Source organism: Ammodytes marinus (assembly GCF_949987685.1).
Source record: "Ammodytes marinus genome assembly, chromosome: 15".
NCBI classification, from domain to species: domain Eukaryota; kingdom Metazoa; phylum Chordata; class Actinopteri; order Uranoscopiformes; family Ammodytidae; genus Ammodytes; species Ammodytes marinus.
This window is the reverse complement of record NC_137219.1, coordinates 25,805,083-25,832,932: the sequence shown is the minus strand read 5'-3', so window position 1 is coordinate 25,832,932 and position 27,850 is coordinate 25,805,083. Positions and strand designations below refer to the sequence as shown.

Below are 27,850 nucleotides of genomic sequence, written 5' to 3'. Positions count from 1 at the left end.
ACATGTTAAATATGTGGATATACATGTACTTTTACTTAATTATAATTTATATTTTTCAATTTCGTTATTCCTACACTGGTCATGGAGACACTGGTCCTCTACCATTGACAACACATTTATTTAGCTATGCTGAAATTATGAGACAAAACGGTTTTTATTTATGAGGTTTGCCTTTTAGCCATTGTGAGATATTTTATTTTGTTTTGTCAAGTTCCTTGGAATTATTACCTAAGTATGGATACTCTTGACTGTTAAGTCATTTCATATTTGCTGTAGTTTTACCTCTGTGCCACCAGGAGGCAGTATAGTCTTTAGTTCGATTTTGTCCACATGGCATGGTCATTTTCCAAAAGTTCATTGATCTATCCTGCAGCTTTTTGCTTGTGGTTTAAGCGGACAGGGTATGAAATAAATGATATTCTAGTATAGTAATCATGAGTCATTCATAGTGTACACATAATGCCCTCTGTTAGGTTCTGAAATGAACCACACTAACCCCAGATGCCTTACTACATCCAATTGCATTTAGCAGTATGGAAACCAGCATGCTTTAGTATGTAGTATGGTAAAAAGAAAAAGTATGTGATTTGGAACTCAGTGCTACGGATGGATCATTCAAGCTTTGACTCTATCTCCACACATGCTCTGCATTGAAACGCCACAAAGTCACTGACAACAGCACAGGGTTACCAAGAAAAGTGTCCTATATGTATTTTTATTCATTTATTTCAAAATCACCTAAAAAGAGGCATTTTTAATTGTGTTCAGGTCACTATCACATACTGCAGTGCTAAAATACATTTTCAGTTTATGCAAAAATATAAAGACAAGCTACTCCCTGGTAACCTATATGGGAAATATGTATTTACAAACAGCACTGGTCTTTCTGTAAAGATCCACTGTTGGCAGAGGAACATTCCATCACTAAAGGTCTGAGACAATACCTCATGACACAATAAGCAGGGCATGAATGTAGGCATAAAAAAATATTCAGATTTTTTTTAAACACATTTTTCAATAAAACAAGCGGGTGCTAAATTAGGCGACGACATATAACCCACGACATTCCCACTTTTAAACGCTGCCACAATCAATAAATGCACTAGTATGTAATAAAACAGGACATAAAGACGGCATAACTGCTTTAATAAGAGAAAGTCAGCACACATGGTGCACACGTTACGTCTCTGTCAATGCTTTCACCTTTCCTATGGGTAAATTCCCCTTCATTTATGACTTCTACATAAAGTTTAATACATGGCTGTACAGCATATGGGAACATTATTGTGATTTTTTTTCTCTAATAAAGCTAATAGTGTATTCTAGCTGTGAAGAGACCTAATTCTGACCCAAGTAGGTAGAACTCAGCACTGCTGCAGGGCTGGAGGACCAAAAATGTATGAAAAAGAGAATGAATTGTATTCTGCCATAGATAGTATAGTATTCTGCTTCTCTTTTGTAATGCACACTCAGAATGGCCACAGTAAAGCTACCATAACGGTAGGGATGAATCGCCTGACATCATCAAAGTCTCCTTGAAATAGGAAAATATAGAAATGAACAATATCATTACATGTTTTAGAACATTGTCGTATCAATGCTTATTCACTAGGCTTGACACATTGATCTTCTTGGGCTACTTATTATTATCATGTGATCTTTTTTGGTGGGAATAAAATATTAATCTAACTCACAGTCCGATTGGTTTTCAGTACCAAACACATGTTGGGGTGTATTCGCCTATCTTAGCACCATGACAGTATGGAAACGTCCATGTTTCATCAATAGGGCCTGAGTCACCTACCAACAAGGTCTAAGCTTTCTTCCCTGCGTTCCAAATCACATACTCTTTCTTTTTACTACACTGCATACTTAAGTACAGAAAAGTTTTAGGGCCACAGGAGAGAAAAAAAATCAGATAAGGAAGATTTTTTTTCATTATATTGAGAAATGTCGAGAATAAAGACGAATACTCCAAAATGCTATTGGAGTTATTGGGGCATATATGTATTTTCAGCATACTACATAGTGCATGTAGTGGGACATCCTTAATCTTTTTCTGGCATACTAAATAGTAAGGAAGTATGGGTATTGGAACACAGGGGTTGCGTTCCGAATCGCATACTCTTTCTTTTTTCTATTCTACATACTACATCCGACGATAAAAAGAATCTAGTTAGGATGCAGTAGACATACTATTGGGACATACTTTTCTCTCTTATTTCATCATAACATTGCGCCTTGATCTTGCCTCTTGCTTTTATATCCGTCGCATCCCCGTTTGTTTTCATAACATGGACCTATAGGCTTCGTCGATGTTACGTCACTTCACGTGCGCACTGGCTTGTGGGTCAGAATCGCCCAAATAGGATGCACTTTTCAACACTAACAATCTTGGCCGCATGAAGTAGACCATCCGGGTATTCTAACCATCCTAAATCTGGCCACACGAATCGGGACATCCTAAATCTTTTTTCTACATACTATATAGTAGAAAGTATGCGATTCGGAACGCAACCAGGGAGTGTGTATTCAACATTGCAGAATCATCTGACTTGGCCTCATTGTTGGGTTGCCAGGTTTGCGGAATAACCCTGAAAAAAATGCCGGACATAGTTTTTTGGCTAGTTTTGGACACACCATTTAAATGTCACCTATTATGCAAATGCAAAGTAAACAGTTTTTAACGTTGTGTGCAAAAAACCCTGTCAGATTTCTCTCCCCTTATGACATCACAAGTGGGGAAGCCACACCCCCTCATTTACCAACCTAACTTAGCACTACCTCCACCTGTGATAAGCCACACCCCCAGATACAGCTGGAACTAACCGTCAGCTAGATTCAAACTGGCAGTTAGATTCAGGGCCAATCAGAGCAGACTGGGCTTTTTAGAAGGCGGGGCTTAAAGATAGAGTGTTTCAGACAGAGGCTGAAAAGAGGAGATTCAGCAATGGCACTGTGAGAAATATAAAGTTTTTTATTTTTTTGCAGAATATGTGACCTTTAAAACCGATATTGTTGTTCTTATAGAGATTTACATTTTTGATAGAACTGTTGATAGACACTATACCCCTAAACCTTATGTCTGATACTAGTTGGAACAGAGAAGTCATGGTGTTAGCGTGTTAAGGCTAACAGTGTTGTTAAGATCCTGCTAGCCAGTTACCCCCAAAACACATGTACTTTATACTGTACAACTATCTGGATGTGGCCTTCCTCAAAACAGGAATTTCCATTAGCTGTCTGTTTTCAGTGGTCCAATTTTAACTTTGACTACATTTATATACAGTACAGGAGGCATGAAACGACAGCCAGCAGTGTTACATGCATACACCTGTCAGTCTGCTGTTTATTATATGGGTATGAAAAGAAGACGGGTAAACTTAATAAGCTAACATGCACTTGACAGTCATCCTTCCACCAGGCTAATCGACAAAACCCTTCTGTCAACTCAACAGTCCTAAACAGACTTCTAAATTCTTATTGTGCGTTCACACTGTAAACAACATGATCAATTATTGTCACATCCTCCAATCTCTAGGAAACTGAATTCAAGTTTTCACGTCTAACTTCTGCTAACTCGCCACTGAAATGAAAAGGAAACACTAACGCACAGGGCACATGTATGTTTTCAATATGAAGTTTCACCTTATATCAATGGTCATTCAAAGACTATTCCGGATCGATATTATAAGGCCTATTATTAAGTGAGCTCTTTTCTCTGGTTGTGTTTTGCTAAAAACCGATGTCATTTACACACATGGTGACTGCAGCAGCTGGCGTTTGAGTGCGGGCAACCAGGCTTCGCATTGGGTTTCGCACATATTCCACTTCAGAGAAAACAAACAAAAAGAAATCCGGGTTTTAAATGGTTTATGGAATCGGCTGTTTTGTCCATCTGCACCAAAGTTGTCCAGTGGTCGGCCTTTCAGTATTAAGCTGTCGGTCCATTATGAGGCAGCTTAGTTCAGGCCCGGAGGAGGCTACATGTGAAATGGAAAAAGTTTTTCGTTCCAAACTAGTGGTGCAGGTTAATTGCTGGGACCACTATAGTGTCTGACTTGCTGTCTAGTAACTATACAGGGCCTTTGAAATGGGTTCCTGAGAGCTGCTGTCGGATGGAAGGCTTGGAGCCGGCAGCATCGCCCAGCTTTCTCCACACCACCTGACGGGGACACAACAACAACAACAGGGTCAGGCACTTGTCTGGTCAGCTAAGACCTAACACCTTGTCAATTCAATTCAGTTTATTAAAGAAGGGGACATTGCAAATTAATATAACACATGATCATACATTGGTTAAAAATGCATCGCAGCTGGGGGCGCCCTTAGCTCAGTTGGTAGGGCGTCCCCCCCATGGGCCTCGGCCAGCAGCAGACCCGGGTTCGATTCCAGCCCGCGGTCTTTCTCTGCATGTCACTCCCCTCTCTGCCCCATTTCAACTCTGTCTCTACACTATCAATAAAGCATAAAAATGAAAAAAAAATATCTTAAAAAATAAATAGAAAATGCATCGCAGAACAAACAGAACTGACTAACTAAGGTAAGACAAAAGAACACAAAATACAAAGAACAAGTGAATTTTTTTTATAAAATAACAATTGTGACAGAGTATAGTGAATCAAAAGAAGGGTAGAAAGAAACAGGATGACAACAACCGTAACTTTTCACAAGGTATAATATATAAATAAAATGTCCTCAACTTTCTACTGGAGACATGCAGTACTCATGAATCACACAATTGCTTCAAGGGGCTTTACAATCTGTAGAACACTATGTCCTTTAGAGTCTGTCTATTATGCAAATGCAAAATAAACAGTTTTTAACGTTGTGTGCAAAAACCCCTGTCAGATTTCTCTCCCCTTATGACATCATAAGTGGGGAAGCCACACCCCCTCATTTCCAAAACCTAACTTAGCACGATACAGTACTCATGAATCACACAATTGCTTCAAGGGCCTTTACAATCTGTAGAACACTATGTCCTTTAGAGTCTGGATTCAGAGCAACTCCCCAAAAACCTTTTACGGGGAAGAAGAGTAGCAATAGAAGAAGGGTGGCTATTTGTAGTGGCATTAAGCACATATTATTTTACACTAATATACTTATTCTTTTCTATATATACTTTTATTCTAAATTGGAGCTACTGTAACAAACACCAAATTTTCCCCTCGGCGATAAATAGTGTTTCTGATTCTGATCTTTGAAATTGAAGCTGTTTTGTTTTGGTGCACTGTCTCTTGCCAAACATTAAAAAACACTTTAATTTATCATAGTAATAATAATAAATGCTGTGTGTGTGTGTGTGTGTGTGTGTGTGTGTGTGCGTGCGTGTGTGCGTGCGTGCGCGTGAGAGAGAGAGAGAGAGAGAGATGGGTTAGGGTGTCTGTGTTATGAATGGTGTCTTTTGTTTCTCCGTGCTATAGGGTTGAATGCACTGGACCATCACAAGTGCAGTGATCACACACACAAACACACACACACACACACACAGTCACACACACACATACATACACACACACACACATACACCCACAGATTCATTATCCCTCATATGCACTTATAGAATAAAGGAGTTGAGAATGTCGAGAATAAAGTGGAAATACAAAGTAAGGTATCATAGTCTAGCTTAGAGGACGTCTCGTCAACAATGAGGTATTACCCGCCTTACTTTATTACGATAGACAGACAGAGATGCATCATTTGTGTTTTAATACAATTTTACCCATGAGTCCATTTGCTGGACAAGTGTGTGGTCATAAAGTGTATAGGCCGACCTGTAGGATTGCGTGCCGGTGGGTTTGTGTTTTGGATGAAGCTATATAAAAAGAATGGTTTTAAAAAATAGACTTACATTGCACATCTCTCTGACGATGGCCTTCTCTTTGTCACTGAGATCTTCATCATATTCCTGTGAGCTCTGCCTGTCCAGCTTCTCGTGCACCTCAAGCACCTACACACACACACACACACACACACACACACACACACACACATGCACACACACACACACACACACACGCACACAAGCAACATATATTTCAATGGATTGCATAAATCATGTAACTAGATTATTTCTAGGTAAACCTTTGGCTTACACTACTTAGCCACTAGGGGGCATCTGCTGTAATTAACATAGATAGTAAATAATGGTAATTAACTATAACAGAGCCTAGGAGAATCACACGCTGCATGTAAATACAAATGAAATACAAACACATCCAAACTGTACAACTTCCACCTCATGGCACTAGTACTCTTATATAGTCTGAGCATTCAAGACATTGATGTGAATTTATCAAATGTATACTAAATGGGCAACTTAAATGTACAGTCCGTGGACGCAGCATCTAGCACTTAGTAACTAAGTAAGTAAAAGTTTACTTATATAGCACCGTTCACAGATATGAAATCACAAAGTGATTTTTGTTGAACAATAACAACAACGATATACAATACACACTAAATTGAAAGTAACAACATAATATAAATAAGATAAATGCCAGCACTTAGCCAGTACAAAACAATACAGACGTTATGCTTCTTGAATAGCTTTATTATATGGACCTTCTTCTTTTTTTGTTTGAGTGACCTGGTAAATAAAATACTTGACAGTGATGTATGTGTGTGTGTGTGTGTGTGTGTGTGTGTGTGTGTGTGTGTGTGTGTGTGTGTGTGTGTGTGTGTGTGTGTGTGTGTGTGTGTGTGTGTGGCCTATACCTTCATTGCGTGGACCACAGCTTCTGGTTTCTGCCCCAGAGGGAGGTAGTGTCCAGTGGGGGAGGGGTCAGTGCTGGGGGTCCGGGCTGCACCCTGGGGAGACAGGCAGACACCCTCTGATCACAATCCATGTTATCACCCAGTCAGCGTACAGTAAAGCAATATACAGTACCATAGCAACACACAGCAGTTCAAATTGAAGTCAGCCATTATGGAGAGCGCTTGTTTAAAAAAATCACACACACACACACACACACACACACACACACACACACACACAAACAGCACGGACAGGTAGCTGATCGTGAGGAGATATTCACTGATTTTGACAAAAAGTGTTCCCCAGAATGGTTTACTCCAGCTTCAAAGGAAAAAGATAGGAGGCAACTGTATTAGACAGGAAGCGGAATAAGACCAGAGCCAATGAGAGGTGGCACTCAGGTGTGTGTTCCCATGGTGACAGGAGGTGCTGTAGACCTGCTGTGTTTGCAGTAAAGCAGGAGAGGATCAATCAGCCAGTCAGATAGACTTATCAATAGGTGAGATAGGATATCCCTGGATCACATTTTTCCTTAGAGTGTTCCGGTGGCAGGTGCAGCTGTCAGCAATGATAGTGAGCCAGTGAAAGCACTTACTCTGCCAATGTTGTCTGCTGTGTACCATCGTTTCAATGAGGTAATCAATGTTTGGTTCAGTCCCACACACTTGGAGTAGCCTGGTCCTATCAGACCATCGTACTTCTTTTCATTTGTACAGAAGGTCTGGAATCGCTCAATTGACAAACGTTAACTCACTTGAAGGCGGCTGTCTGTTGAATTTCAAAACAATTGGATCTGCCCAGTGCCACTCTGGATCTGCCAACCAATCACATAACGTTTGGTGCTCCGGCTTCTGACTTCAACTGAAACTGGCGCACGTCATTGTTCTCAGTCACTCCCTCTGTTCACTGATTGGACCGCCAATAATCTGGCCGGAGAAAACCCACTAATATACCGCAGGCCCAGAATGACTACTGAAGGAAAATGAAAATTGAGCGAAAGTAAGTAGGCAGGCGGTGCCAGGCTACACTTGGAGGAGCTACGAGGAGCTTTCAGTTTCTGTTGTTTCTAGCGCCCCCCCTTTGGACAAAGCAATAGTTATTTTTTACGAAACCAGCCCCTGCATGCTGTCCTAAAGGTCTTTGCTAGCGCATGCCGGCTGTGCGTGTATTTTTATTTTGGAAGCGAGTGAATGTGTCTTTGAAAAGCGGCCGTAGATGTGTTGCGATGAGGTAATGTATTTTTAAGTGTCAGATTAATAGTAGTAATATGTCGATGGTTAAGCAAAGTCATCTTCGATTTAGTACGGTTCATAAACAAAGCTTTTTTCCGGTCTGTCTGTCCTAATTATTTGTGTAAGTTCTCAGGAAAATCTTACCCGTACAAAGGCATTAGTAACTAAAGTAGCTTTGTTTTCACTGATGGTCTAGTTTGCTGTTACAGGTCATATGATCATCAGAGGAAAGATGAGACTGTTTCAGAAGCATTTTCAACGTTCCTGGAGATTTGAAGATGCAAGCTAACTTCATACTGTACATAAACTGGACAGAGAGTGGAATTGACATGACTGGAAATCACATTACTAAAACGATAAACGCTGCTAGTTACACACACACACACACACACACACACACACACACACACACCCCGCCAATGTCTCATGCATTACCCATTCCCACAAGCATTTACGCAAGATTCAATTATGGGACTAGATGTTCCGTTGATGTGAGCCACTGTCAGTAAAGCACAGGGAAGGATTGTGTCACCCTATACTATTATTAACTCACTGCTGTTTCTTTCATCAGAAGTTGACCCAGCAACCCGTGGTTTGAGATGGGTTAGGAAAGGAAAAAAGTCAGCATTGTTTAAAGGAACAGTACAACATTCTGGGAATTATCATGAGATTATCATGAGAAAATATATGAGAAAAATCAATAACTTTATAATGTTTTGTTCTGTAACCGGTTAGCTTAGCATAGCATCAAGACTAAATAAAGGGAAAAGGGAAACAGACCCTGCGTTCCAAATCACATACTCTTTCTTTTAACTACACTACATACTAAAGTACAGAACAGTTTTAGGGCCACGGGAGAGAAAAGAAAATCAGATAATGAAGTTTTTTTTTCATTATGTCGAGAAATGTCAAGAATAAAGACGAATACTCCAAAATGCTATCGGAGTTAGTGGGGCATTTATATATCTTCAGCATACGACAATTGACGTGCATGAATTGGGACATCCTAAATCTTTTTCTGGCATACTAAATAGTACGGAAGTATGGGTATTGGAACGCAGGGAGAATGAAGTGCGAAACACAACAGGTTGTAGTTTTACGAGGAAGGTTGCCAGGAAATTAGACGTGTATATAGGTGGTTTTTGTTACCTTTGGACCCGGGCTAGCTGCTCCCAGTTTTAATGCTGAGCTAAGCTATCTGACTATCTGGCTGGAGCTACATACAGCTCTGGAAAAAATTAAGAGACCACTCAAAATGCTCAGTGTCTCTCGTTTTACTGTTTATAGGCATTTGTTTGAGTAGAATGAACATTTTGGTTTCATAATATAAACTACTGACAACATTTCTACCAAATTCCAATACATTTTTTGTCATTAAGAGCATTTTCAATAAGTTCTGTAGAGATGAAGATTGAAGAAAAATCCAGACTGGTCTCTTCATTTTTTCAAGAGCTGTATTTAAGGGACAGAGATGAGAGTGGTATGGTTCTTCTTGCCAAACTCTTGTGGGAAAAAAAGCCAATAAATGGAACTAATCCTGAGCAGTATCGCGTCAGTGAACACACAATGAAAAATAAAAGATATTTATTTACTTGTGAGGTGTAGAAGTAAATAATTGCGACACACTGTCAAACAAAAGGTTATGTATTGATTGGATAAAAGGGGTTATATGAGGTTGTAATACTGGTCATTAGTTGAATAAAGCCATTTTGTTTATACGGATACTGAAGCAAGCTGTACATGGCAACAATCTGACTTTCACTGCCCTCTTTTAATTAATACGCACCTCGACAATATTGATGTCCAAAAACTATAAAACGGATCACAAATTTACTCAAGATCCCATATAGAGTTAAATACAGTACAGCACTGCAGCAGCATCTTCCAGTGTTACCCACAGTTGCCTTGTCTGCATCCAGAGTTAGTGAAACACACTGATGTGGTCTGTATAGTGTAAAGGGATATACACTGGCTGGTAGTTACCTCTGACAGCAGCTGCTTGTTTTCCTCCTCCAGCATCCTGACCTTGGTCTCCAGCTGTCTGATGTAGCCGGCTGGAGCATCTGGAGGGAGACAATACAAGAGAAAGAGTCAGACGTGAACCCACATCTCCCACTGACATAATGACATGTTTGAAAGGTCACCTATTATTGCAAAATGCACATTTTCATGTTTTTTTTTCAACATTAAGACCTACTTCACAGGTGGAAATATGAAGGTGTATTGAACTCTGAGATCCTATGTGGTGTATAAATGTGCAAACATTTTAGAAATCGATTCATCCTAGCCCGAGAAAAGGCAGAAAGAGTGTTTTATGGTCTCACTGTCTAACCCTACATTTTCCCATGTGTGACGTCACACATGGTAAAATGTAGGGTTAGGATTAACAGGACAGCTGGGCCCAAGGGAAGACTGAGGGAAGGCTGAGTGAAGAAAAACCTCATCCATTATAATATAATAGTGATTTTATAATGATAGAACGCCGGTTCTGTATGGGTAAAGTATTCCTTTAATATGGCTCCCCAGTGTGACTAGAGACTCCCAAAGTACGAGAAAAAACAACCGTATCTCTTTTTCTCCACCTCCACCTTGCTGAAAAACCTGTGTTCAAAAACCCCAGTCAAATTTCTCTCCCTGTATGACGTCATAAGGGGATAAGCCACGGCCCCTCCGTAACCAACCTAACTTAGCACTATCCCTGCGTTCCAATATCCATACTTTGTGCTATCTAGTAAGGTAGTAAAAAGTTATTGTGGTCGTATTCAGTATGTTTAGAAATACCCGGATGACTACTACATCCCGCCGAGATTTTTAGTGTTGAAATCAGCATGCTATTTGGGGCGATTCTGATCCACAATCCAGTGCGCACCGGAAGTGACGTCACATCAACGGAGACTCCGTATGAAAAAGAATATGGGGATGCGAGGGATATAAAAGCAAGAGGCGAGATCAAGGCGCAATGTTATGATGAAATAAATAAGTAAAAGTATCTTCCAATTGTAAGCCAACTGCATGCTAACTAGATCATTTTTATGGTCAGATGTATTGTATTGTATGTAGAATAGAAAAAAGAAATAGTATGCGATTTGGAACGCAGCCCATAGGCTACCTCCACTCCACCTGTAACAAGCACATCCCCAGATAACTTTCAATTTAACTGGCAGTTAGATTCACACATTCATACATACTCAACATGTATATACTACATGCTGTCTACTTAACGATGGATTGTGCGAGGTTCGTCGGACCGTTTACACTGAAGTATAGAAGCAATTAAGAATAAAAATAAAAAAATCCATGTCAATTGAAAGGATGCATTGCATTGTGGGGCGGTCGAGTAGGAAAAGTAACCTTCCACGGAAGTACTTATCCGGGCATTTCTCGCCTACACAAACTTGCATACACAACTGCAAGTATGTATGAGTAGTAGGACGTTAGTAGAGCTTTTTCAAACACAGCCATGATCTAAAACGAAGCATTTTCTAATTCTGACCATAGATAGGATATAAAATTCTATATAAGATTCTGACATGCTCCTCTGACCTCAATACACTCTGCAGTGGACTGGCCACACAGTATGTCATGGTGTGTGTTTTACCCCTATGAACAATAGACCTTGAACACACACACACACTACACTATTGTAAAGTTCAGCAAGCCATAACGTACTGACCAGGGTGATGCAGCCAAAGTCACTGGTACACACAGTGCTGCTGACCTCAGGGCAAATATCTCTCTCTCTCTCTCTCTCTCTCTCTCTCTCTCTCTCTCTCTCTCTCTCTCTCTCTCTCTCTCTCTCTCTCTCTCACACACACACACACACACACACGCACACACGCACACACACACACACTCACTCACAATAACACACACTCATAGGGAACAAGAAGAGACGATGCTGACCAAACAAAGTGAAAGACAGAGGACATCCTTGAATTACAAGGATGTCAGCAGCACACATCCAGCACACACCACTCCGTCCTTCCATTCCCTTCACACACATTTTGAAGAATCTCAATAGCATAGCACCACGCACATTTGATTATTACTATGAACAACCTTCTACCTATCCTTAGTAACAGCTGTCCAAAACAACCACAGCCTCCCACTGTTGACCTCTCAGCAGCTGTTCCTGGAGCTATGGAGCATTCAGTGTTTTGCTTGAGGACAACTTCAAACTAAATTGTAAATGGACTTGATTTATATAGTGCTTTTTAGACGATTTTCCTCAGCCCCAAAAGCGGCGCTTTACATTTCTTACCACATTCATACACACACTCATACACCGATGACAGTAGCTGCCATGCAAGGCGCCCTCTGAACCATCGGGAGCAATGTGGGGTTCAGTGTCTTGCCCAGGGACACTTCGACATGTGGCGGGTAGGCGGGGGATCGAACCTCCGACCCTGCACAGATTATCTTTTTCATTATGTCAAGAAATGTCAAGAATAAAGACAAATACTGCAAAACGCTATTGGAGTTAGTGGGGCGTTTATGTATTTTCAGCATACTACGATTGACGAGCATGTATTGGGACATCCTAAATCTTTTTCTGGTATACTAAATAGTAGAGAAGTATGGGGATTAGAACACCAGCATTCACTCTGTTTTGGAGGTGAAGGGTCTAATCATACACTCATGATCTACAGCCATGCCAGTGTGTTAATGCCATCAGCAATGGGTGGCCTGTGAATGAAGCGGAGATTCCCCTCCTGGCTACAGCAGAAAGACTCTCTACAACCGTTCATGAGATATTGCCTCCGTAAAATCCCAGGGTAGACACACAGGCAGAAGACCTTTGACCCCGGACTAGGCCCCTCTCGCCACATTGTAATCAGACTGAGAGCAGTACACACACACACACACACACACACACACACACACACACACAGACAGGGAGAGAGTTGGGGGAGTGTTTGTGTGTGTGTGTGTGTGTGTGTGTGTGTGTGTGTGTGTGTGTGTGTGTGTGTGTGTGTGTGTGTGTGTGTGTGTGTGGAGGGGAGGGGGGGTGCTCCCATTCTGCACAGTGAGCCCTTTGAAGACCCTGCACCCCCACTGTCCACCAGACAATAGTGTCGGACGGACAGATGGTCAGGGCAAGGGAAGAACACACACACACACACACACACACACACACACACACACACACACACACACACACACACACACACACACACACACACAAACACACACTGTTGCTCTTTCTGGGTTTGAGACCAACGAAGTGAAATTTCAGTTTCACAATGAAGTAGCCAGATAAACATTTTATGGCCTATTTTACTGTTGCATGGAAATAAATGAAAAGGAAAGCGATTTTTTCTTCATAGCGCAGACTGGAACTCAACAGATAAACCATGACATTATCATTAGAGAGAGAGATGGGAGGATTAAATGAAGAGGTCAACTGCTAATCCAATTCTCTCTGCTCTTTGATGGCAGCCATATTGCTGACTGCTGCTGGTGTTCAACAAGTGCTAGCTGCTCTTTGGGGATTTGGAAAACATTAACCGAGGTCGTATAGATACAGACTGATATGTTATACCAAAACCTTATGAGTATGAATATAAAATCTATATATACCAACAAAATATTGTCTCTGCTGTGTGTGTGTGTGTGTGTGTGTGTGTGTGTGTGTGTGTGTGTGTGTGTGTGTGTGTGTGTGTGTGTGTGTGTGTGTGTGTGTGTGTGTGTGTGCGTGTGTGTGTGTGTGTGTGTGTTTTTTGATTATGACTGGCTCGTCATATTACAGATTTATTTTATATTTTTCAAACTCCCATGGCTGTGGTAAACTTTTTGTTCAACTCTGTTAGTGGAAGGCAGCCCCCTGATTGGTTCTTGTAGTCGTTAACGTCAATTGGATCAACGAATCAACTTGTGACATACAGTATATTATATTAGTATATGTCTTATTTGAACAAGGTACGCACTATAGCTTTAATGGCAGCCTTACACAATGGTCTGAGTTACCTTTCAAATGCTCTTTGTTACTGCAGTGTGTGCTGTGAGAAAACAAAGGCAAAACACAGGAAACTGAGTAAGCAGGACATAAAAGCGCAAATCTCTGCTCAGCATGTTTTCTAGCACAAACACACCCACTCACATATCCCCTTTGAATCACACACACACACACACACACACACACACACAAAAATCATTTTGTTTGTTCCATATTTATTACCAGTACAGCTGCAGTGCCAATGTCCCATTTAGGATGATAAGTCACTTCCGGGTTGGACTCATCCCAGCAGGTAAGCGGCCCCTCTATACAGTGATGTCCAACTCTAAACAATGCACTATTATCATTTCCTCAACGCGCCTTTCTTTCCCACAGTGCTTTGGGCCCATTATGTGTGCACGCACCGGAATGTGGGAATTCCTGACCGGGCGGCTTTTTTTCTCAGCAAATCCCTGTGATGCTAGGCCAGGGCTGATTTTTTTTATACAGCAAAAGTGAACTGGCTCTCTTTAACAGCAATGGTGCTCAGTTTTAAGTAGGTGCATGGTTGCTTGCCCGGAGCTATTTTCAGATGGAAACAGATCACTGCAACATTATTTCAACAGGAAAGATTTGATTCAAAGTGATTCAAAAGAGTCTATTCTGATGTGTATTCTCATCATTGAACCCTATGGAGTTGACTAAATGATACAAAGCTTCCAAAGTATTTCATCTCTAAATCTTTGTGTGCACAAGTTGAGCTAAAAACATCTGAAAAAAAAAATCAATAATCTCTTGGGACTTGCTGCTGAAAAAAAGATTGTTTCTACACAGCCTATAGGCTCTGTAAACGGGTGATTAAACAAAGAGGCTCAGACAGATCCACCATAGCTAGCAACAATGCTATGGCTAAGATGTATCGCTATGAGAATACAGCTAGCATGTGTTTTCAGTAGTGCCGTTGTGTAGTGTGACAATAAGCCGGTCAGTGTTTAAATAGGTGTTGAAGCAAAACACTTAGCAAAGCCAAAGTATAAGCGGATCAGTACTTTAGCCTATATTGGTAGCATTGTTGCTAGCTACCGTACGTTAGGTCGGACACACAGTAGGCCTACAGACAGGTAGAGGATCACTGATTTAAAAAAAAATAAGTAAAATGATTCAATGATTTTAACAACAAGCTTTCTCCAGAATCACTGACTCCCCCTTTAATGATGAATACAATAAATATTATAAAAAAGGCTGCTCTCCCGGTGAGACAGAGGCTAAACAGTAGCCTAGGTGCTAGTGTGTGAGACAGACAAACAGACAGACAGACAGACAGGCAGGTGGGAGGGTGGAGCTGAATAAGGGTTTGTTTCAAAGCCCTACAAGTTCATTATGGCTAAAATAATATAATGGCTATAGTGCACTTTGGATTTTGTTTGTGTATTGTTTGTTGAGAATCTACTCACAGGGAGTGGTAACCACACATAAATGGATGTCTGCTTTGCTATGTTTTCCATTGGCAGACACTGGATGCTGTATAGAAATGGGCTTCTTCTTCCCTCATGGTGAGTTGAAACCTTTTCATAGCTCCACACACACACACACACACACACACACAAACACACACACACACACACACACACACACACACACACACACACACACACACACACACACACACACACAAAGACCTTCCCATGCTGCCTCATTATCATGACAACACGGCCTCTCTGGCCATCGCAAGCTGTAAATCTGTCACACACAGACACAGGCACACACACACACACACACACACACACAAACACACTGAAAGAGATGCCCTCGCACAGACACAGCCAAGAGCCACACTCCTGTCTTCTTCCAAACAGGGAAGGAGAAGTGAGGGTCATTTTTTTCTACTAGAAAAACCTCCAAACATCCTCAACTTACCGGATATAAACTAATTCCTCAAAAATGTTCATATAAATAAATCAGTTCTCTGCAGAATATTTTCAGGGAACTTGGCTTTTGATTGGTTTGGTAAGAATGAATAAAATAAAAAACATGTGGAACAGTTTTCTCTTGAGCTTACAAATTCATAGCTCCGATTACAGGATCCTTAAGGAGTTCTAACCAGTAATGCTGTATTGGAAGGATGACAACAAGTGGTGTTTATGAGCTGCAGTGGAGTGGGGGGGGGGGAGAAATGGAAACTCTGAGAAAAGCACAGTTAGCAGTAAAGAAACAATCTTTCCTCCATTCTAACGTTGGTTTTTACGGGGTTGATTTTTTAGCAAGATTTTACAGTCAATGAAGGGCTATTTCTAATTCTAACACACACTTACCGCCACAGAAATATTCAAAAAGGTTCACAGGGCTTTCAATGAGAACAGTTGAAGGAAAACCAATGAGACAAGTTAGAATATCACATGTTTGACTAAGATCTGTGGATTCAGTGGTGTATTAAACCTCCATACGAGGAACTTTTAAATATTTGTGAAACAGTCTGATTTTTCCTCTCACGATTGCAAATGACCTGTAACAGCAAATAAGACCATCAGTGAAAAGAATGATATGTATTTAGTTATTATTAATGCCTTTGCGCTGGTCCTATTTTTCATCAAAGTTTACTTTGCTTCACCATGGTCATATTACCATTATTAATATTACATCGTGACATACTGCCTCATGGCCATGCATCCTTCTGTCTCTCTTTCACTCACTTCCTACACGAATGCACACGTGACTTGAAGCACAATATACGACACATTTTCATAAACATTTAGCCAGCCTCTCGACCACAACTAAATAGTTGCTTTATGAATCTGACCCAGGCATCACATCTAAATGGGAAAACAACTGCTGGGTGTCATATGAAGTCATTTCTAAGGACACAGACTTTGCTTTGTGTTAAAAAAATGTGTCGGAGTGAATGGATGCCGCAGGTTGACACTGAGCGAAACATTGTATCTGCTTCCAGGCTGTTCCAGAGCATTAAGTGGAGCCGTTGACCTGTGTCACTGTTTCATGTCTCTAACACGGACAGAAATGCATGACTAAATAAACAATGACATGGCAGATTAGCCGTGATATAGGTGTGTGTGTGTGTGTGTGTGTGTGTGTGTGTGTGTGTGTGTGTGTGTGTGTGTGTGTGTGTTGTGCTCTTCAACTGCTGTCCTCCTGCAAGATGTAGCAAAGTATAGTGCTTGATCTATGGGCACAGACTACATTTGAATAATTTGGATGATAACTTTGGCTCAAAGGTCTCATATTATGCTAATTTTCAAGTTCAAAATTGTAATGTGGTTTATCAAACAGACATGAGAGTGCTATCAATCTTTTTGTGCAATGCTCTGCAAATAGGGAACTTTCATTGTGCTTCTTGTGGCAATGTTTCTTTCCACAGTGCATTACAGTATTAACGATATTCAGTATCTGCTTGTTCAAACCCTGAATTTTATGATCCTTATGCCAGATAAAATATCCAAACTATACACACCATATAAATGTGTTCTCCTCCATTACATCTATTGGAAACATTATAGATATTTTATACATTACTCTCCAAAAATCCAGCCTGGAACGTTGTGGTATCTTGTGGATAGTTTGGGACCTACTAGAATTTGCATTTTAAACCTCTGCCACTAAGCCTGGTGCTACCAGACCATCGTGCTTCATTTAATTTGTACAGAAGGTCTGGAACTGCTCTATTTGGCAAACGTTCACTCACTTGGAGGCGGGTGTCTGTTGAAGTTTAAAACTATTGGATCTGCCCAGTGCCACTCTGGATCAGCCAACCAATCGCATAACGTTTGGTCGCAGCATTCAACTGAAACTGGAGCGCGACTTCGACGTCATCGTTCTCAGCCACTCGCTCTGTTCGCTGGTTGGACGGCCGGAGATTTTCCTGAGCTCAAACACGTGAATTCACCGCAGCCCCAGACTGACTACTGAAGGGAAAATTACATTTAGGCGGAAGTAGGTAGGCGGGCGGAGCCAGGCTATATAAGCCCTGTATACTGTACACTTGGTAACTGATCCAGTGTGGTTAAAGAGTCAGCGATTACAGAGAATGCGTGTGGTCAAAATCACTCTGTCAAAATCAATGAATATCTCCTCACCATCCAATACCTGTGTGCTGAAATACAATCCAGTGATAATACATAACTTAGCCTCTGTAAAATTGACATGTTGCTAGGTACGGTGGGCCCCCTTACATACCCTTTGTTTACATACAAGTTTACGGAGCCTAGGCTGTGTATTACCACTGGATTTTTATTTCAGTGCACACACAGTACAGCCAGGTGGATCGTGAAGAGAAATTCACTGATGTTGACAAAAAGTGATGTTGACAAAAAGCTATGTTGACAATAAGCGTTTTTTTCCAGAATGGCTGACTCCACCTTTAGAGTACAGTTACCAAAAATCAAAATACTATGAGAATACCGCACCGAAACTGGTCCGAAAAAAAATGATGGCAAGTACAAAGTGTGTGCAGGCGTGGGAAGCTGGGGCTGAAATGTTATCTCCTGGCTGTAACCAGAGCTGAGTGTGAATGTGGGAGAGAGACATGGTGCTAGGCTAGCAGACTGTCTAGAGATGCTCGTATCATAGGGTCAGCAAAAACACAGGCTCGCCTCAATGGTGGCTGTGTACAACCCTGCACAGTACATAGGTGTGTACTGAGAATCACACTCCCGATACATAACACTGAGTACAAGTGTTAACTGTCTGTATGGAGTGATGCATCTTCATCATACAGAGCGGTGTGACAGAATGTTGACCTACTTGTTTCAACTGATGGGTTTGTTTTAGGGTCTGAGTGGTTGTATGGCCCTAAGTGGTCAAAGTGACCTCGGGCGTATTATCTAGTGAGAGAGTCTGTGTGTGTGTTCAGCTGATAACAGCAGCTTTAAACCAGTGAATCCCTACATGTGGCAATTTCAAAAATTGTGCATCAAATGTTTCAGTAGCATCGTGTTCCCACCAGATTCCTGCCATTTTCGCATACACTGACATCATTGACTTCTTCCATGGTTCCCTGTCCCATGAATCCTGTTCATGTGCTGAGTTTGACTTCAATCCAGAGACACATGCAGTCATGAGATGTTTTCAACAGGCAAGTAAGGTCACATTGAACTGCCACACAATGTAGGAGTACATCTCAGTTGGCAATAACTAAATGAGCCCACTCTGTATGGCTAAGGTATGGCTAGGAACTAACCAAAGGTGCCACCACCTCTAAATGTATGCTGTACCTTATTAGTTGTGTATTAATTGTGTATTTGTTTAACCTACTAATCCTATTAATGAATTATCCTGTTTTACTTTTCTTTATTTCTGTTTCTCCGTACTTGTATAAAGCAAATGTTTCTATTGTATATCTTTGTCATTTTTATTGTAACATCAACCTGCCTAATGGACTACAGATGGAAATTAGCCCCCGGGCAACAATCTGGCATTTTTACGTGTACTGCTGTACATGTTCATTAATGTGCATTGTCCTGAAACAATAAATAAATATAGTAGTGTGGATCAAATAACTACATTTACACTCAATAAATGGCACGTCATTCAGTACTCAGCTTGTTGCGGTGGCCATGAAGTGACTTGAACACTTAATCACGTACCAACACTCAAACTCCCTACGACCCTGGGTGGAATGACAGCTTGGTGTGTGAGCGTGTTGTTATCCTGCACATTCTGACAACCAAATTCCCCGGCAAAGTGGAAGATGGAGACACAAACAGAGACCTGAAGAAATACCTAGGGGCCACTCCACCGGGTCAGAGCACATGGCATTAGGAGCATTTAGTTTTGCCTTTGTCATGGCCTATAAATATTCCCCTGGCCTGTCTAGTTTATCAGGGGTCAAGCTTTTTATTTTACTGTGAGTGAGTGCAACTGTCAACGAACAGCTGAATGTGTGGTTCAGCAGCAGCTCAAACTGCTACTAAACTATGCAGAGGTCCCATGTTGTGAAGAAGACAGTTGGAGGTCCTCAGGTGTTTCCTCTTGGATTGTACAAGGACAGCTGCTTCTGTCCGTCAGGGCGTAAACAACAATCAAAGGAAGAGCCATGGGGGTCACTGTAATCATTCTTCCTGTCCAGTATACTAGCTGTGAATCCAGACTGCACAGTTCCTATAACACAACTCCAATGTAAGCCAAAGCTATAGTCAGAGGATACAGCATGTTTGAGTTTGCCAAAAATCCAATGGCTAATTGTAGTTTTTAACAGGAAAATATTATAATCTAATTTTACACCAAAATTGTCAGTGCAATGCATGTCAGAGTTGCTGGATCCACACATTGTTTAGATTGCGTATTGTGATAAAAACAAAAAATACATTATCAGGATATTCGTGAATATTTTTGCATTGGTGTCTTGCAAAGGCTGTGTAGCTCGCTAACATACAGTCCTATATTGATTTCCTGATTTATTATGAATTGACTGAAAAAAAAGGGCAGTTACTCCGGTATTGTTTAGGAACATTTGATGAGCAGTGGGAAAATATAGAGAATCACAATCATTTTTTTCAGAAAAATCATGCAATTTCATTTTATGTCATCCTTTGCCCAATTTAGTCTGTTGGTAATTGCCTGGTATTAACCCTTGTATGCATTAGCCTTCCACTTTTCCTCTTCCTATTTGTATGTCTCTCTCTCTCTCTCTCTCTCTCTCTCTCTGACAGACACACACACACACACAGACACAAACACACACACTCACTCACACACACACACTCGCACACACACACACACACACACACACACAGACACACACACACACACACACACAAACACACTCACTCACTCACTCACACACACTCACACACACACACATCATGCTGTCAGTGGAAACGCTGACGTAGTCATCGGCCTGTGTGAAAAACACTGGATCTACTTTGCCATGTCATTTATAAAACAAATAAGAACCCTTTCATTTATGAAAAGAGCAGCTGATCCTTCTGATGCAGAAGGTCCAGTAACAACAGAGTGCTGTTGACACGTTGACACTGCAGAAGACATACCGTACATGCATGAAGAAGACATTTACATGTGCAGACATGCTGCAGACAGAATGAATCCAAAGGAATCTACAGCCAGAGCACAGGGAACAAGAGTGAACCTCTGTAGACACATATCTGCTGGGTTGGCAAAAGCACTAACTGGAAACAGAAATTGAAATATGATCGGAATGCATCCCAGTACATGGAAGATACAAAATACAACAGCCCTGAATCTATTGTAAGAACTTACCAACGTGCATACACATGAGCTTCCCAAACCTTCCTTAACCCCCAGCTTTGTCCTGCTACTGTAGGATCTGGCTTGTGTTTCGGAATTAGAATTTTGTAAATCAGAACATTTTGGAAGTTACAGAGCTTCACAAAACTGTTTCCCAGCCAACAGGTCAAACAAACCCAGAATGAGAAGAATCCAGTGGATAACAGACAGTGAGACGCAGAACCATCCTCTTAAAGAGTCACAGGTTCTCCCACTATATGACTGAGTGGAAAACATTGCTCCTTACTGGAATTGGTATATGATCTTCAAAATAAACCACCCCGTTTCCCGAATGCACTGGGAAATCTACCTAAACTCTTAAAGGTCAGCTATTATGCCAAATGCACTTTTTCATGTTTTTTTTTTCAGCCTCAATATGGCTCCCCGGCGTGACTAGAGACTCCCAAAGAATGAGAAAAATCAACCATTTCTGTTTTTTCTTCACCTTTCTGAAACCCTGTGTTCAAAAAACCCAGTCAGATGTATCTCCCCCTTATGATGTCATGAGGGGGAGAAGCCACGCCTCCCCCACCCCTCAATGATCAACCAAAACAGACAAAAAATTAAAGATCAGTCAGTCTTTCATCTGCACAGTACTCTCACTGACTGGGTAGACATATTCTAACGGCCCATTTTGCCCCAGTGTTATCCTTGTTCAGTGGAACTATCTCCTTCAACTGCACTTATAACACCAAGCAAAGCACCTGTCAGGATAGGTGATATCAGCTATTAGTTATCTGTGGAAGGTATGCCAAGTGCCTATCAGAGTCTGTCAACTCAGGCCCTGTTTACATCAACGTCTAAAATGAAAGTAAAAATATCCACTCAATGTGAAACTAAGCCGTAGGCAGGCTATTGTCTATTGACAATATTAGATATTAGGGTATTTGTCTTACTGGAAGAAACTGAAAATATGGTAGAAGGCTGGATTGTTAGACCATAGTTCTCAATTGTAAGTGAGAGTAACATGCGTGACAAATCTGTATGCAAGGATTGAGAATTTGGTACAGACTTACTCCCAAGATTTTCTCATCACTTTAAAAGAAATCCATTCATTTACTGTTTTCCATTGACTGTATTTACTGAACTTAATTAGGTAAAGTGTGTAGAAGTTATTGGCGTTTTCATAAATGTAACATAATATCCATAAGTATGTTATGATCAATGTATAATCACTTCTTATTACTTTAAAATGAGACCTTTATATATATTTTTTTTTTCTTTTATAAGGAGCGGTGCGCGCTGCCATGTTGCACGGCAATGTTTCTACAGTAGCACAGAACAGACAAACTTAGCTGAATGCTCCGATATTACCCACTGTACATTTAACTTCATAAAGACACCAAGGAACCCCAACCACACTGTCTGCTTTAAATACCTAAAGAAACAAATGCTGCCCAAAGTTATAATATACAATAAACTTAATTGAAAAAATAATACATTTACTGTTGATAATATTTCATATTTAAAAAAAAGCAAAGTGAAATGATTTGTTTTGAAAGCTAGGACATAATAAGATGTCTTCAGTCAGCAGGTTTTGTGTTCAGATGCTGCAGATAGCCCCAAGCTGCAAAACATGTTTACCACTAGCATGTGAGTTTCAACTATCCGTGAAATGCAACCTCCATCCTATCTAAGCTTTTCATCTCTCCATGAGACACACACAGAGAGAGAGAGACCCTGAGACCTGCAGGAATGTGTCAGAGGCAGGAGTTAGCATGCAGACCATCAGCTGCTTTGCCAACCCCATCCAGCTGTGCCTTCAACTACATAACATTACAGCCCCCATCCTGCTGGAGCTGCCAGGCCGCTAAACCCTTATTACATTCTGTCTTCATCCATAATCAGCTGACGTAATTAGGCCTGGGCCATCTGTGCCAGGCTGAACAGTGTCACTCAGTGGGAGACTGGGAGTGTGAGCAAGGTGGTGGTGATGAGACTACAGTGTGTGGGTTTATATAAGAAAGTGAGAAAGATACAACTATGGATGATGTTCCAGACTGAGGTTTGAAGTAGCCTTTCCGCCTTTTCCCAGAATGCACTGGGCATAAGAACAGTGTTGCTTCGAGGATGACAAGACTCCTACGATGTGAGATAGTTTTTATGTTAACCTGCATGCAAATATGGTATATTACTAAGCTATTTCTGTTCCCTCACACAAGGCTGTGCTTTTATATCACTTGTTCAGGCATTCAGTCTTCATACCAGTAATACGGTCAAGTCAGAATGATGTGGCCAGTAGATTATCACCTAGTACAGTGGTTTTCTACCGGAGGGGCGCGAGGGGGATGAAAAAAAAAAAAAAAAAAAAAATCTTAATTTTTTTTTTTTTTTTTTTTTTTGGTAATTTAATTTTTTTTCCTGATATGTATCCTAGTTCAGAGATGATATGTATTTTTTTTTCTTTCTTAACTTTTTTTGATAGGTAGTTGCCAAGTTCATCACACAAACACTCCAATCCACTGATATGAGATCAGTTTGCAATTTTCAAGTACTGAATTAATGGTAGGACTGTGGCCACTAGAACTGGTCTCTGGTCAGCAAAGGTCTTGAAAACAGCATAAGTGTGCTTGTGACATGCGTGCCACCCATGCATGTGTATGGGCACGTGTCCCAGCAGATTTTTGAAATCTGAATAAAAAAATTAAAGTTTGTAGTTAGCGAGTGTAACATGTTCTTAGGGCAGAATTTCATAAATAAAGGTTTATTTTTTTAGCAAGATATTTGGTCAAAAGCTAGTTGTCATCCGTCCCTCTGTCCAGTTGTTAGGCATCTGGCTGCTAGCAAGTTATGTTGTCTTGCTAATTTTACTATTCATCTGAACTGAAATAAATATTGACTTTTTCCTTTATTATCTTCGCCAGAATGCACCAGAATGCTTAGATTACATGTTAAAAACACAAAAAAATCTTCTGGGGGGGATGCCCCCAGACCCCCCTTCAGGGGTTTAGTTTTTTCTGACAAACATTACAATGGATACTAACATGATTTGGGCATTTGGGATTATAAATCATCTTTGAATTGGTTGTACAGCATATCACATGCTATTCATTCAGGGGTGCGATGGCCACCCCACTCTAGCTCTGTGGCCCACCTTGGCCACCCCCAGTCAAAATTTCCTGGAATCGCCACTGAGACACACACAACTCCGCGTTCAGGCTGCACAGCACATTAATCGCAGGTAGCATTTTGAGCTAAATCTGGCCACTTTCCAAATCCAAGACTCAATAGTTGAAACATTCTCTGAACTGGGTTGTCAGACAGCAGTGTTTCCCATTGATCATAGACTTTGTTTTGTGAAGCTTTTTCATAATGGGTATACCTATTGTAGAATTTATTCTGTGTATGTTCTATTTAGGCTACTATGTTCTTCTCTTCTAAGGAGATTTAAAAAAAAAAACATTTCCTCAGTGTCTCATTGATACAATCTCATAATTAGCTTTTAAAGTACACCAGAATTTAACGTTAAAATATAAGAAATTTCCGGACCCCAACCCTAAACCCAATGTTCAACTCAAAGGTGCGCCACTGGCCTAGCCCTTGTGATAATAACAATAATAGATTATCTATCTATCTATCTATCTATCTATCTATCTATCTATCTATCTATCTATCTATCTATCTATCTATCTATCTATCTATCTATCTATCTATCTATCTATCTGTGTAGGGTGGTGTGTGTGTGTGGGGGGGGGGGGTTGTCAGGGTCGGTGGGGGGGCCCAACTGCAATGACCCAGCTTTGGGGGGGCCCAGCTTGCAGAAGGTTGAGAACCCCTGACCTAGTATATTATTACAGTTGAAGCTGCTCTGCTTTGGGCAGCACACATAAACATACTACTTTCACACAGAAACTCTTATGGGCCGTTCACACACACATAGCCTATATGTTTTAATGGGTGACAGAAACCCCAAAAGCTCCGTCTAGAATCGCCCCCGCCAGTAGACATTATCTCAAGTTTCCAAACAACCTCAAGAACTTTTTCAACTCATCCATTAGCATCCAAGTAGATGTTTGACTTAGAGAGATGTGACACTCACCTCCTCTGTATATTGACAGGTCGTCCATGGACCTCCTGGGCGAGGTCATCTTCCCCTCTGACGCCTTGTGTGAGTGCTGCTGCTGGTGGTTGTGTTCGGGGCTGCCTACGCTCCCAGTGCTGGACGTGCTACTCCCATCCCCTACGTCCCTCACCGCCGGCCCCGATCCGTTGAGGCTGGACTGGCTGTCTATGGAGCTCCTGGAGCCCACCCCTCCTCCGCTCCTCTCCTCGTCCAGCATGAAGACTATCTCCTTCAGCTCGGTGTTCTCCGTCCTCAGGGCCTCCTGGCTGGCCTCCAGCTCCGTCAGCTTCTGCTGGTACAGGCCCACGTCTTTCCACAGGACGCCGGCGGTGGCGCGGCCGAATCGCTGCCACTCCCGGGACACCTGGGAGGGTTGAATTAAAATATGAATGTGTGTTCAATTGGGAGAAGAAGAGTCCAGAGGAGGGTGAACTAGATGTTGTGTTTTGTTTAATGATAGTGGTGAGTGCTGGTGGTGTAAAACTGTTTTAAAATAGTGTTGAACATGAATGTATGGGGAAATTGTCGAATTAAAGGTGGGCCAAGTGAATTTTGTCCTCACGATCATCCACAACAACCTGTATGCATATGTGCTGTGTGTCTTTGTGTTAGTGAAAAAGTCCATTAAAAGCATTTGGACTATTTCTTAGTTGCTTTGTTATTGTATGGAAGACGTGAGTTGAAAGTTGATCATGTTTATGATAAATTTTTCTGATAATGAGTTTCAATGGTTGCATTGGATATTGATTGAAAATGATACAAAGGGGTCCCAAATTATGAGTTATTTAAAAATAAATTAATTAATTATGAGTGTTGTGTTTGAAGAATGGTGGGAAATGGATCATATGAAAAGTTTGATTTTTGTTTTATAGACTATACTGTAGACACTTACCGAAACAGAATATTTCACAGAAACGTTTCCAGCAGGTGCTACAGCTAATTTTACTATTGCAGTGTAAGGCTCTTCATTTATTGGGACATTTGCAACAAAACAAAAAAAAGTGTTACAACTGTCCCTGGTCTCCCCTGGTGTATAGGCTGTAATGTGTTATGATGTAGACTCAGTGGTGGACCAAGTTTTCAATCCTAGCACTTAAGTCAAAGTGTAGATATTAGACAATATTTAGAATAATAGATAAGAAAATAAATAGATAATCAATAGCTGACTTCAAGGCTTTGCTTAGCCTGTGAAGTTCTTCCTAGAAATGTAGTGGAGTGAAAGTCATAAGTTTCCCCCCAAAAAAGCAGATACTGAAGTACAGAAGCCTACAGATACTCAAAACATTTAATTAAGTTCAGTAGCCTACTCAAGTAAAATTCACATCGTTACTGTCCACCAATGTGTGTAGACTACATCCATCATTGTCCTATTGTAAAGATAGTTGTATCTCAGAAAAGAATAGATGGTGCAGTGCAGGAACTATAATAAGGATCCTAAATAGGCAAGGCAAGTGTATTTAAATAGCACAATTCAGACACAAGGCCATTCAAAGTGCTTTACAGGGGCAAGATTAAAATACATAATACACATTGTGAATGAATAGAAATAAAACATTTAAAAGCTAATGAATAGAAATAGAACATTTAAATAGCCAACAATAAAATTGCAGGTTAAAATGGAAACAGAAAAGTCTTCAGGCTTGATTTAAAAGAGCTGAGAGTTGCTGCAGACCTCAAGTTTTCTGGGAGTTTGTTCTAGAGATTTGGTCCATAAATAAACAAACGAACAAACAATCACCTTCTTGCCCTTCTGCCGGTCGTCGTCCAGGAAGCAGCAGAGTTCCCTCAGCTCTTGGTTGTCGTCCTGTAGCCTCTGGTTGACCTCCTTCAGCCCGCGGATCTCCGTCAGGTGGAGCTGCAGTCTGCGGTTGACGTCCCGCATCATGTTGCCGTGCTCCAGCATCAGCTCCATGTTGCGGCTCTCCAGCCTCCGGAGCCGGGCGACCAGACCTTCGCTGCCCAGCATCAGCAGCTGCTCCTCGGTCAGCTGGCTCACATGATCCGCCCCGTCCATAGCTATTCTTCCACCACCACCGCTGGTTCTAATGATGTGTGGATAATAAAGAGAGCAGAGAGTATTTTCTACCCGCTTGTGTTAACGATGGAAGCCAAATCCATGATCCGTGCCACTTTAACGGCGGAAGAAGCAGAACCTCTTGGAGAGGCTGTCTGTCTGCAACCAGAGAGACCGGAGCCGGCTCGTCTTCGAAGTGGAGGGGGCATGGGAGGAGACAGGAGAGAGAGAGAGAGAGAGAGAGAGAGAGAGAGAGAGAGAGAGAGAGAGAGAGAGAGAGAGAGAGAGAGAGAGAGAGAGAGAGAGAGAGAGAGAGAGAGAGAGAGAGAGACTACAGAAAGTAGCACAGCGTCCTCTTTAGGCAGCAGCAACACGGTCAAGTCAAGTTTATTGTATCGGCCCAAAATCGAATAACATGTCCCAATGGGTTTCACAAACTTCAACAACTAGTGTGGATTAGTTTTTTTTAAGTAGGCGACCATTTAAAGACTGTAAAAGTACAAAACAAGTAAGAAGAGAAAAAAGAAACAATGTACAGAATGCTTAAAAACAAATGAAGACCATTTATAGTTGGTCATGCGCAAAAGAG

General features: G+C 41.2%; 1 protein-coding gene across 1 annotated transcript; it reads right to left on the bottom strand.

Annotated features, from left to right (window-relative positions):
• Nucleotides 1–753: 753 nt before the first annotated feature.
• On the bottom strand, nt 754–27,412 carry ccdc85ca (coiled-coil domain containing 85C, a). The gene is made up of 6 exons (XM_080041932.1): nt 26,986–27,412; nt 25,224–25,611; nt 9,976–10,055; nt 6,721–6,813; nt 5,855–5,953; nt 754–4,165 (listed from the first exon to the last, which is right to left on the bottom strand). Exons 1-6 carry the CDS (start codon nt 27,259–27,261, stop codon nt 4,076–4,078), a joined length of 1,026 nt encoding a protein of 341 aa, XP_079898058.1. The 5' UTR covers nt 27,262–27,412; the 3' UTR covers nt 754–4,075.
• Nucleotides 27,413–27,850: the final 438 nt, after the last annotated feature.

What these genes read in the sequence shown, in the direction of transcription:
- ccdc85ca (XM_080041932.1), bottom strand. Translation starts at nt 27,261, where the DNA reads ATGGACGGGGCGGATCATGTGAGCCAGCTGACCGAGGAGCAGCTGCTG. An exon ending in ACAAGCAGCTGCTGTCAGAG is followed by an intron (nt 6,814 to 9,975) that starts GTAACTACCAGC and finishes CTGTCTCCCCAG; the next exon opens with GGTGCAGCCCGGACCCCCAG. An exon ending in CTGTGGTCCACGCAATGAAG is followed by an intron (nt 5,954 to 6,720) that starts GTATAGGCCACA and finishes GTGTGTGTGTAG; the next exon opens with GTGCTTGAGGTGCACGAGAA.